Source organism: Balaenoptera physalus (assembly GCF_965194825.1).
Source record: "Balaenoptera physalus genome assembly, chromosome: 14".
NCBI classification, from domain to species: Eukaryota; Metazoa; Chordata; class Mammalia; order Artiodactyla; family Balaenopteridae; genus Balaenoptera; species Balaenoptera physalus.
In genome coordinates, this window is record NC_138893.1 from 71,263,657 (window position 1) to 71,275,395 (window position 11,739).

The 11,739-nt window shown below is 45.0% G+C and overlaps 1 protein-coding gene across 6 annotated transcripts in view; it reads left to right on the forward strand.

Annotated features, from left to right (window-relative positions):
* Positions 1–3,781, forward strand: part of ARHGAP22 (Rho GTPase activating protein 22) — a 213,636-nt gene extending 209,855 nt beyond the window's left edge. For all 6 annotated transcript variants that reach the window (XM_082425455.1, XM_082425457.1, XM_082425454.1 and 3 more), the window contains one exon: positions 3,239–3,781. In XM_082425455.1, the coding sequence (XP_082281581.1) occupies positions 3,239–3,467 (229 nt within the window). In that variant the 3' untranslated portion in view covers positions 3,468–3,781. The remainder of the gene's footprint in view (positions 1–3,238) is intronic.
* Positions 3,782–11,739: the final 7,958 nt, after the last annotated feature.

An 11,739-nucleotide genomic window follows, 5' to 3' on the forward strand; every position in this document is an offset into this window, starting at 1 on the left:
AGCAGTGAGAGGGCTCATGGGGGGCCTGCTGCCCCTGCCTTGGCGGGGGGTGGGTCTTCTGACGTTATGCCCCATGCTCCCCAGATGGGAGGCTGGGGTGAAGGGAGGCTTTCTCCCTTCTCCATGCTTTTTTTTTTTTAATTGAAGTATAGTTGTTTTACAACATTGTGTTAATTTCTTCTGTACAGCAAAGTGATTCAGTTATATATTCTTTTTCATATTATTTTCCATTATGGTTTATCCCAGGATATTGAATATAGTTCCCTGTGCTATACAATAGGACCTTGTTGTTTACCCATCCTATATATATAATAGTTTGCACCTGCTAATCCTGAACTCCGAATCCATCCCTCTCTCCACCATCACCCCTCCCCCTTGGCAACCACAAGTCCTTTCTCTATGTCTATGAGTCTGTCTGTTTCATAGATAAGTTCATTTGTGTCATATTTTAGATTCCACATATAAGTGATATGATATTTGTCTTTCTCTGATTCACTTCGCTTAGTATGATAATCTCTAGGTCCATCCATGTTGCTGCAAATGGCATGATTTCATTCTTTTTTATGGCTGAGTAATATTCCACTGTATATATATATATATATATATATACCACATCTTCTTTATCCATTCATCTGTCGATGGACATTTAGATTGTTTCCATGTCTTGGCTATTGTAAATAGTGCTGCTATGAACATAGGAATGCATGTATATTTTTGAATTAGAGTTTTGTCCCGATATATGCCAGGAGTGGGATTGCTGGATCATATGGCAACTCTATTTTTAGTTTTTTGAGGAACCTCCATACTGTTCTCCATAGTGGCTGCACCAACTTAACATTCCCACCAACAGTGTTAGAGGGTTCCCTTTTCTCCACACCCTCTTCAACATGTTATTTTTAGACCTTTTAGTGATGGCCATTCTGACCAGTGTGAGGTGGTACCTCATTGTAGTTCTGATTTGCATTTCTCTGAGAATTAGTGATGATGAGTATCTTTTCATGTGCCTTCTGGCCACCTGTATGTCTTCTTTGGAGAAATGTCTATTTAGGTCTTCTGCCCATTTTTCAATTGGGTTGTTTGCTTTTTTGTTACTGAATTGTATGAGCTGTTTATATGTTTTAGAAATTAAGCCCTTGTCGGTCACATCATTTGCAAGTATTTTCTCCCATTCCATAGGTTGTCTTTCCATTTTGTTTGTGGTTCCCTTTGCTGTGCAAAAGCTTGTAAGTTTGATTAGGTTGCATTTGTTTATTTTTGCTTTTATTTCTGTTGCCTTGGGAGACTGACCTAAGAAAACATTGTCATGACTTATGTCAGAGAACGTTTTGCCTATGTTCTTTTCTAGGAGTTTTATGGTGTCATGTCTTAGGTCTTTAAGCCATTTTGAGTTTATTTTTGTGTATAGTGTGAGGGTGTGTTCTAACTTCACTGATTTGCATGAGGCTGTCCAACTTTCCCAACACCACTTGCTAAAGAAACTGTCTTTTCCCCATCGTATATTCTTGCCTCCTCTGTCGCGGATTATTTGGCCATAGGTGTGTGGGTTTACTTCTGGGCTCTTTATTATGTTCCATTGATTCATATGTCTGTTTTTGTGCCAATACCATGCTATTTTGATTACTCTAGCTTTGTAATATTGCCTTAAGTCTGGGAGTGTTATGCCTCCTGCTTTGTTCTTTTTCCTGAAGACTGCTTTGGCAATTCTGGGCCTTTCACAGTTCCATATAAATTTTAGGATTATTTGTTCTAGTTCTGTGAAAAATGTCATGGGTAATTTGACAGGGATTGCATCAAATCTGTAGATTGCTTTGGGTAGTATGACCATTTTAACAATATTAATTCTTCCAATCCAAGAGCATGGGATATCTTTCCATTTCTTTGAATCACCTTCAATTTCCTTTATTAATGTTTCGTAGTTCTCAGCATGTAAGTCTTTCACCACCTTGGTGAGATTTATTCGTAAGGTTTTTTTTGTTTGTTTTTTTGGATGCAATTTTAAAGGGGATTGTTTGTTTCATTGTTTGTTAGTATAAAGAAATGCAACCAATTTCTATATGTTAATCTTGTATCCTGCTACCTTGCTGAATTCGTTTATCAGTTCTAATAGTTTTTGTGTGGAGTCTTTAGGGTTTTCTATATATAGTATCATGTCATCTGCAAATAATAACTTCACCTCCTCCCTACCGATTTGAATACCTTTTCTTTTCCTTGTCTGATTGCTGTGTCTAGGACTTGCAGTACTATATCGAAGTAGTGAAAGTAGGCATCCTTCTCTTCCAGACTTTAGCCCTTCTCTGTGCTCTGTGTTCAGTGGTTGAGGGTGAAGGCCCAGGCCTCATCCTGGATGGGGCAGGGAATGGATATTTGCTTCATGTACACCATGTGCCAGGTGGCGTGCTGTGCACACGTGGTCTCCTCGGTCCATCATAGCTATAGTGTGTAGGTGGAAGGCCGTCCCCTGCATTTTCAGGGTGAGACACCAGGGCTCAGTGCAGTTTGAGCCCTGCCCACAGTCATGTGTCTTGTAGTCAGGTCGGTTCCTAGGAGCCAGGCGCAGCAAGTCCCTCATGCCTCACAGGAGTGGGTCATCTGGTTGAAAAGATAGATGTGCTAACCTCTACAGAGGCCTGAAGTGTAGCTCTGTGGTAGCAAAAAGGAGCAGTAATGTGGGTGACATGCTGGGGAGGATCAAGAGAAGCTTCCCAGAGGCTGAGACATTTGGGCTCGGGTGTGAAGGCTGAGAGGGAACGGAAGATGAAGTGACAACCCAAATGGGGTTTCCTGTGAGTTGCTGTCTCTGCCTGAAGCTCAAGGGGTCTCGTAGAAGAGCAAATGTGAGGACAGTTTCCTGCTCCCCTCTCGGTGCAGGGCTCAGTCCTGTTCTCTGCCAGCTGGCAGTCCATCCCTCCTCAGCAGGACAGTTGGCTGGGCGGGGAGGGTTAGTGGTCTTCGTATTTGAGTGAGGACTCAGGGAGGCCCCTGGCCTCTAGTGCCAAAGGCTGAGGGGAGGGTCTCGGGGATGAGGCCCCGCTGGCTTGGGGGAAAGCCCAGGGTCTTGTGAAGAGATGCAGTCCGTGCAGCCTCACCCAGCACCGGGTCTGAGCCCGCACACGTCCTTCCCCTGGTCCCAGGCCCGACCAGCTCCTTCGCCCCATCAAGTGTCTGTTGACAATGGAGTTTTCTTGGCAAACCCAGCAGGCCCAAGTCTAAAATGATGTCTTTCTTCTTGAATTTTAAGACTCGAAGAAGGTAGTGCTGACCTGAGGAAACGAATGTCACGGCTAGAAGAAGAACTAGACCAGGAAAAGAAAAAGTACACAATGCTGGAAATAAAGCTGAGGAACTCGGAGCGGGCACGGGAGGATGCAGAGAAGAGGAACCAGCTGCTGCAGAAGGAGATGGAGGAGTTTTTTTCAACCCTGGGAAGCCTGACTGCTGGGGCAAAAGGTGCCAGAGCACCGAAGTAAAGGAGTGGGGGGAGTTCGCTGCTGCTGCTCAGCTTGCCCTCCCTAACCTCCTGCGGCCTCGGGAGGAACCAGAGCCTCTGCAGCTTGGACCTGGGCCTCAGTGGTGCCAGAAGATCTGGTGCCAGCTGGAGAGAGCAGTCCTCACACCCCTTGTCGGGAGCCCGAGCCCCGCTCTGGATCTGGATGCTGCTCTGAGTAGGGTGTGGCAGGCGTCAGAGGGGACAGTCCCATGGCTGCCCAAACAGGTGGCACCTGGGATCTGAGTAGCTCACCGGGACCTTTTTGCATTCTTTATTAAATTTGCCCTGAAAGCATGATGCCTGGATGCCTGACTCCTTTATGGGCATGCAAAGTGAGGGTACCAAGTGACCTCTCCTGTTTCTCGCAGGGTTGGGAGTCCTCAAGGTGTCCCATGGGTGGAATGGCATGGGGCCTTCAGAAGTGGGGTGCAAAGGTCCCAGAGGAGCACCCAGTGTTGCCATGGTCATTGAAGCTGGACTTACTTAGGCACATCTCTGTGCTCTCAGCTCCATCTTCTGTGCTCTGGGCAGGATGGCTTTCCTCACTGCTTGCTCCCTCTCTGAGCCACCTGGGCCTCTGCAGCTTGTGTCTGTCCTGGAATTCCTCTCAGGCCTTCCCCTGTAACCTGCTTTCCTTGCCTTGACTCTAGCTCTGCTCCAAAGCCAGAGCCTGTGAGTCAGAGCTCAGCAAGGGTGCTGCACTTCCCTGCTTCTGCACCCCGGGAGTGTGCAGGGTGACAAGGTGTGCCTCTAAAGGAAAGGTGAGCCAAGGTGGTGGGTAGTGCCTGTTCTCTGTCCTCCAGGTGCAGACGCCTCAGACTGTGCCCATCTCCCTTGCAAATTCCCCTCGAGCTGGTGCTAATCCCTCTCCCTTCCCTGCCTGCTTACCTTCGTCCTCCAGTTCATCCTCAGACTTCAGGGCTCCACGGGGGTAAATCCTTCAAGAAAGCCTTTCCGTGGCTGCCACCACACACAGCCCAGGCCTGGGCCAGAGATCCACAGGATGGGCCTTCAGGGGCACCAAAGAAGCCACCTCTGAGCAGAGGGGACTGGCCTCCGGGGCACAGGCAGTGCTGGCGCCAGCATCACTTGCTCCTGCTCATGGTATCCTTACCTATCACCTCTCACTACCCCCAGCATAAACTGCAGTGGTTTTGAGGGGAGTGGGGTCAACAAAGTGCCCCAATTTCTGACTATCGTCTCTGGAGAAGTCATTCAGGCCCAACCACCCATCTACCTGGAGTCAGGTATAAACTATCATGTGATAGCAGTGCTCTAAATGCCAGGGTCTCCATGATCCCAGAAGTGCTGGCTCTACACTATAAGGAGCAAGCCTACAGGCGCGGGCCAACTGGTAACTCTCACAGTGGTGAGGCAGGCCAATGACTGGTCTGCTGCTGGGTCACTTCTGGCCTCACCAGCCAAGAGGACAAGTGGCTGCCGAGGGCCCTCGGCATCATCAGCAGTCAGAGTTCTCTTGCAGAGCTCTGAGGGGTGGGATGAGTGGAGAGCACTACCTGCATCTGCTCCCAGGACCAGTGCCATCACAGCAGTCAGTCTGGGTGACTAGCTTTCCCAGAAGGTGAAATATTGCCTTCCTCTGTTCAAGGAGAAGGAAAATAATGCGAAGTGACTGATTCCTCACAACAACTCAGTAACAAAGGAATTAGCTGCATGCTCCCCATTCAGAGGAGAAACTGAGGTTAGGAGATTGGTGGGAACACCAGTGTATTTTATGGTCCTGAGTTCCCTCACCAGAGCCCTGAAATTCTGCCGACTTTGACCTAGAGAGAAAATGCTGCCAGGCTATCAAAAGAGCAGAAAAGACCAAAGGGGTTTCACATGATGAAAGGGAGGCTGTCTTCTCTTAGCCATTAATAGTGGCAAAGGCTCAGCTTCTGGCCAAGTCCTTGCCCCAAACCAGCTCATGAGCCGCATCTGCCACCTGCTGGCAAAACTAAGGCCTGCAAATGTGATTTTTCTCTGAAAATTAGCTGGCAATATTCAGTAGATGTTCTGCCCTCCAATTTCCATTTAACCAGCACCCTCCATTCTATCTGTAAAACGTACTGACTTCTGCCTGTAAAGCACGCTGAGCACTGAGACTGACTGGCTCTAGCCCAGTACCCTGTCCTCATCCGCTTCATTCTCTCCAGCTGAGTTGCATTTACAGAACCTGTTCCCAAACCTGTGGATTCAAGTTGCACCTATTGTAATGACATCATTTAATATTTAGTAAGCCGATGCAACTAGAGATTATCATTCTAAGTGAAGTAAGTCAGAAAGAGACAAATATATGATATCACATGTGGAATCTAAAATATGACACGAATGAACCTATCTATGAAACAGAAACAGAATCACGGACATAGAGAACAGACTGGTGGTTGCCAAGGGGGAGGGGCTTGGGGGAGGGATGGAGTGGGAGGTTGGGGTTAGCAGATGTAAGCTTTTATATATAGGATAGATTAAACAACAAGGTCCTACTGTATAGCACAGGGAACTATATTCAATATCCTATGATAAACCGTAATGGGAAAGAATATAAAAAAAGAATGTGTATGTATATATATATATACACACACACACAACTGACTCACTTTGCTGTACAGCAGTAATTAAAATAACATTGTACTTCAATTAAAAAAATACATTTGAGAATCTGACGAAGCCTATGGACCCTTTGAAGAAGAAAAATAACCACATATACTAAAAATTCAGCTTTCAAAGACCTCTTGAAGCCTGTCACTAAATTCTGTAATCAGAGTTTAGAGATTAAGGGGTTAATAACAATAAATCCTTAAATTTGAAAATAATAATAAGTAAACCAATGAATTATAAATGTGAAAAGACGGAATCAATTTTTTGAAAACCTACATGAATGCTCTCAGTAAAGGCAACTTACTAAAAAAAATTGTCAAATTATGGATGAATCAACCATGCAATAGTGGAAAATTGAAAATCTAGGATTCTGCTCCCAAATTACTTCAAAAGTGTTTTAAAATTTGTGTTTGACTCTAAAGAAAAACTGCAAATTTTAAGTCTCATACTGAAAAAAAGGGAGTTGGCTTATTTTAAAAGACTGGCAAATGTCCCTTTTTTAAGAAGTTAGAATACAGTTTTAGGGATGTTTGTGTATGAAAGAGACAGAGGCAGAGACAGAAATACAGAGGGAGAGAGATTCTTTGTTTTACCTGGCTGGTGGAATAACAGACCAGGCATGAACCGTGTTCACTCCACACAGTAAATGTGCTTCAGAATGGAGTCCATGTAACCAGGCTCCGCGATCTGTGGGCAATAAATGGAGTCAGTGACAATATCCCCCCCTTTTGATGCAGGGCCCCAGCCCCCTGGAGAGTTCTCCCAGTATCCTACGTAGTTCCATCACAAAGGGACAGCAAGACGTGGCAGCAGCAGTGGTGGAGTAACTGTCATATATCTACTTAGCTGGGGGCTGTCTCACATATGAGACACTGTCCCTTTGTGACAGAACTGAGACTGAAGGACAGGAAGGGGCAGTCATGCAACCAGACAGCCGCAGGCAGAAGGGGAAGAGCTATAAAAGTTACATGAGTGCCAACATCCTTGCTGGCATGGTGGGAGATGGACGGGGCTAGAATCAGGCAGGGGCCAGACCGTGTAGGGCCCTGTCTCCCATGGTAGAGTTATTTTTATTTGAAGGGATATAGGAAAGCATTCAAGTGCTTTAAATAAACAGACATGAATTGGCTTGCATTCAACAAGACTCCTTTGGCCCCTGGTGGACAGTTGATGAATTTGGGGGCGGGAGGGAGTAGCAGCAGGGAATTTAGTCAGGGAACTACTGGTGTGGTCCAGGCCAAGTGGAGTAGCGTGACAGGCCAGAAGCTAGACAGTAATGGACTGAAGACTGAATGAGAGGTGAAGGGAAGACACTGTGCCCAGACCAGTCTTCCCAGAAGTGCAGATGTGAATGGGAGCAGAAAAATAGGGTGGTAAAGTAGAGGGGGCAAGGGAGAGCTTTTAAAGAAGGGGATTACTAGAGCATGGTTGTATGCTGCCAAGAATGATCCAGCAGAGAGGGAGAGACTGGTGAGGAAGAAAAGAAGGCAATAATGAGGAGAGGCAAGTCTGAAAAAAGACAATGAAAGTGGAGGGGTTGGCTTCGGAGAGAGATAGGAAGATGGAGGATGGGGACACAGTTGAGGTAGGTTTATGGAAATGCATACCAAACTCTTTGAGAAGTCCTGAAAAATGATGAACATGCTTACCTTTAGGTAGCAGCCCCAAATTTATTTGAACACAAAACGCTTTATTCACATAAGATTTCTCAGGCAGTAGAGCACAGTGGTTAGAGTGAAAAATGGAGGCAGACTACCCAGATTCAGATCCCAGCCCCACTGCATTGTTGGCTGTGTAGCCCTGAGCAAGTTACTCAGCATCTCTGTGCCTCAGTTTGATCATGTAATAGGAGGGGAGAGTAACAGTTCTTACCTCATAAAGTTGTTGTAAAAACTCTGTGAGCTCATACAGTCAAAGCACTTAAGTGCCTGGCATAGAGTAAGCTCTCCAAGAATACTGCTACTAATTCAATACAGAACTAGTGTTCGGTGCAACAAACTTGGGGCATCACTGCTAGGTATTGAGTCCTTGAAGGGTTTTAGGGAGGGCGGGGGCATGATAACCACTTTGGCAGCATGGTCTGCCCCTCCTCCACTTCCTCATCCCTTTCTGGGCTCCATCAGCAGTCTCCTGGTACCTTCCCAGTTCCCTTCTTAATGACACCCTGGAGCATGACCTACCTCATTCTTTGCTGCACCGTCTCCCATTCGTCACTGCTCCTGGTGGAGGATTTGGTATTTAGTTCTCCAAGGCAGCTGGTAACGAATGGACAGGCCAGACCAGAATCATCTTGGGAAGCCTGTAGAACAACCATCCCCCTCATAGTTCTATTTCTATATCAGAATCACCTTCTCCCTCTAACCCCTTCTGAGAGAACAGAGCCATAAAGAGTTTAGGCAACTTGCTGTAGGTGAGGCAACTAGTGTGAAGCCAGGATTCTACTTAAGGTATCTGGTGTCAGAGCACATGCTCACATTACCACAGTAATTTCATAGTGCTGTATGCAGTTTCCTTATGCCAGATTTTGAAGGCAGTGAATACTGGATTTCAGAGGACAGAAACAGTATAGAAGTTGGTCCTAGTCATTAGCTTACCCAGACCAATATTGATTGAATGCCTACTTCCCAGTCATCGTGATCTAGGAGTAAGACAGGCTCTTCCATCCAAGGGATTCCAAGGCGAAGCATCAGTAGAAGATTAGCACACAGGATGCCCTCACAGAACAACAGGAAAAGACATACAGCACGTTGTTGTCTTGCATTCTCTGTGGAACAAAACGGGGAGTGCATGAACGAATAAATTAAAGGAAACATGCAATGGGGACATGAAAGAAAAAGTCCTTGCAGAGAAAGTTTATCAGAGGAGAAATTATCAAACGTGGGCCTTCAGCAATGAGGATTTCAAATGGGCAAATGGCAGGAGTAATGTGCACAAAGATGTAAAGTATATGCCATGGAGGAGTTTCAGCTGGAATGAGCTGAATGGAGGGAATGATATATGAAATAGAATCAAAACAATGTTTAATTCTACTTCTCAGAAAAAACAACAGCAACAACCCTCAATACTGATTTTGAGGCATGTCTCTCAAGTGAGAATTATTCTTACCAACCACATGAAAACTGGGACTACTAGGGATGAACAGGATGACCTGAGGGTCAGCATGTATATAAGTTCTCAGATGGGGGACCACACAAAATTCCTCCCTTTCTCTGCAACATTTCTCCATTATTTTAAACCATTTCTATTCCTTTCCAAGGCTAAAGTCCACAATTATATTTGCTTTACACTAATTATGTTGATAAAAGTACACGAAGTCAATCATTTCAGCAGCCCTATGACAGACTCTCTCCCATCCTGAGACAGATGAAGCAGCGCCAGGCTCAGCAAAGCTGAAACTTGTCCAAGGTTACCCACCCTCTCCATCTGGAACTCAGGCTAGTCTGGATCCATAGGATTCAGTAGTTCCCACCCTCTCCAGGACCTTGTCTCATCAAGGCACATGTGCTTTTAAATTCTCCCTTTTAACGTGTTCTGACCCCTCAGTCTACCCCTAACCCTGTTCTCTCAAGACATTGTCATGATTCTTTATATTTCCTGCCAACTTTTTGAAAGTACATTTTTTACTGCTGCTTCACTACTCACTCAATCCTCAGCAATCACAACTACGCCCCCACCTGTCCGGGTAACTCTAACAGTCTTACTTACGTTACATCCAACAGGAATCCCCTATGTTTTCCCTCTGTCCACAAAATTGACACTAGTGAAAATGGTGCACAGACCACACAAGGGGATGACGCAGACCTCACAAGGGAAGGGACTACAAGACTGGAGAGGTCTACAGGCAGTTAGGGAGCAATCTTTCCTTTCCTTCCACTCCTGAAATACTAAGTGGCAAGCTGATGCCATACCTGAAGTGTGTTCTGTCATGAACTGTGATGTACAAACTGTAAAATACACTGAATATATTTTCCCTGCACAACCTCTTGTGTGCTGACCAACTGTCCCCAAATGCTAATCTTGGCAACTTCACTTATGTTGTGGCAATCTGAGTCCCCAATTTTCCATTCTCAATATGCACAAAGTATCTTTGGCTTCCCAGTCACCAATCTCCATGCCTCGTCTAACCAGACCTGCTCCCACTGTCAGTGACCCTCGTAAAACAAAGGTCTGATCATATGAACTCCTCTTTCTCACAAACTAGTAGTTCCTACTGCCTTTAAAATGACAATTCCTTCAAAACGTTTCAATTCTGATCTTCAACTTTTCAGTCTTATCTCCCATCACATTCTCTCTTTACATTCACACCCCGCCAGGCCATTCCTCACTCCTTGCCTTTCCCTTTACCTGGGAATACCCTTCCTCTCCAAAAATGCCTTTAAAAACATGCCTCCTCTGCGAAATCCTCATTTCCTTTAATCAGTCCTTCCCTGTGTCCCTTCAGCATGGTCTTCGCTCCTCACACGACACTTACTTCAATCAGGCTGACTAGACTCTGTCATCCATTTTAGATCACTCCTCACTTCCAGCTTCTAACATAGGGTCTTAGACATATATGCACACATTAATTGACGGAATTAAATGAAATATATTACTAACTACCAAAGCAGGGAAAGAGACAACAGGATGTTGTAAATGAAATATGTTAGAAGTCTAACTTTACAGAGCATATTTGAAGTATCTTTTAGTTTCAAATGAAGTCCCAAGACATATTGGTGTATTAGCTATAAAAGGTAAAAAAAAAATTTCAAACCACAAAATCAGTACAAATCAATTTTCATTCACATAAAGTCAATGGACCTTTTGAGAAGCAATAGTAAAATAAATGTAGTACCTCAATTAACAAGAATGCATTACTTACTCCATTTTATTTGGTGTCACTAGGGTATTATGGCTGGGTGGAAATTAAATTAACTCAACACTCAACACGGATGTCTGCTCTTGCCACCCAGTCTATCACTGGAGGCCTCTTCCTTGACTGTGATGAGGCAGAGAGCACCAGGTTGGCAATCACATCAGCTGGAGCAGCAGTGGTCAGGTAGAAACTTGGCCCAGGCCATCCTTTCCTCAGAGCAGGGAAGCGTGAATGCAGGCGAGGGGGGTGTGACCCTCATGGATATGAGCGTTATCTGCAGCAAGAGTTGAGCAAGATGGAGGAGTGTCACCATATAGAGACTGGGCATATGCAGCGAGAGACCCTGACACCCACATAGCAGCCTGCCCAGTGTAGGCAAAGAGAACACCTGCATGGCAAAGCTGGAAATGCACTCAGAGCTGAAATCCCTGGTTTGTTTTGAAACAGATCCTTTTAAAATACTTATTCTTGCCAAGTGGCCATGATGGCTGCTCTCTCACATGGTTACCAAGAACTAGGTTAAGGGCATTGAAGCAAATTCCCTTTTTAAAATAATGTTTCTCTAGCAAGTTCAAACACCAGAAAAGCAAGAGTAGGTAAACGAGAAAACCAGGGTGATAGTTTAGCCTCTTCACAGTTTGTATAAAATCCAAATCTAAGAGACTTGCCCTAGTACCCCTTTGATCCCAATCCATAGGAAATCTTCAAATTGCCCAGAAAAACTTTTTATCAAAAATTTATATTTTGTTTTCAATGAAAAACTCTTAATTTCATAATTTTCATATCACTTTTTTCTTTT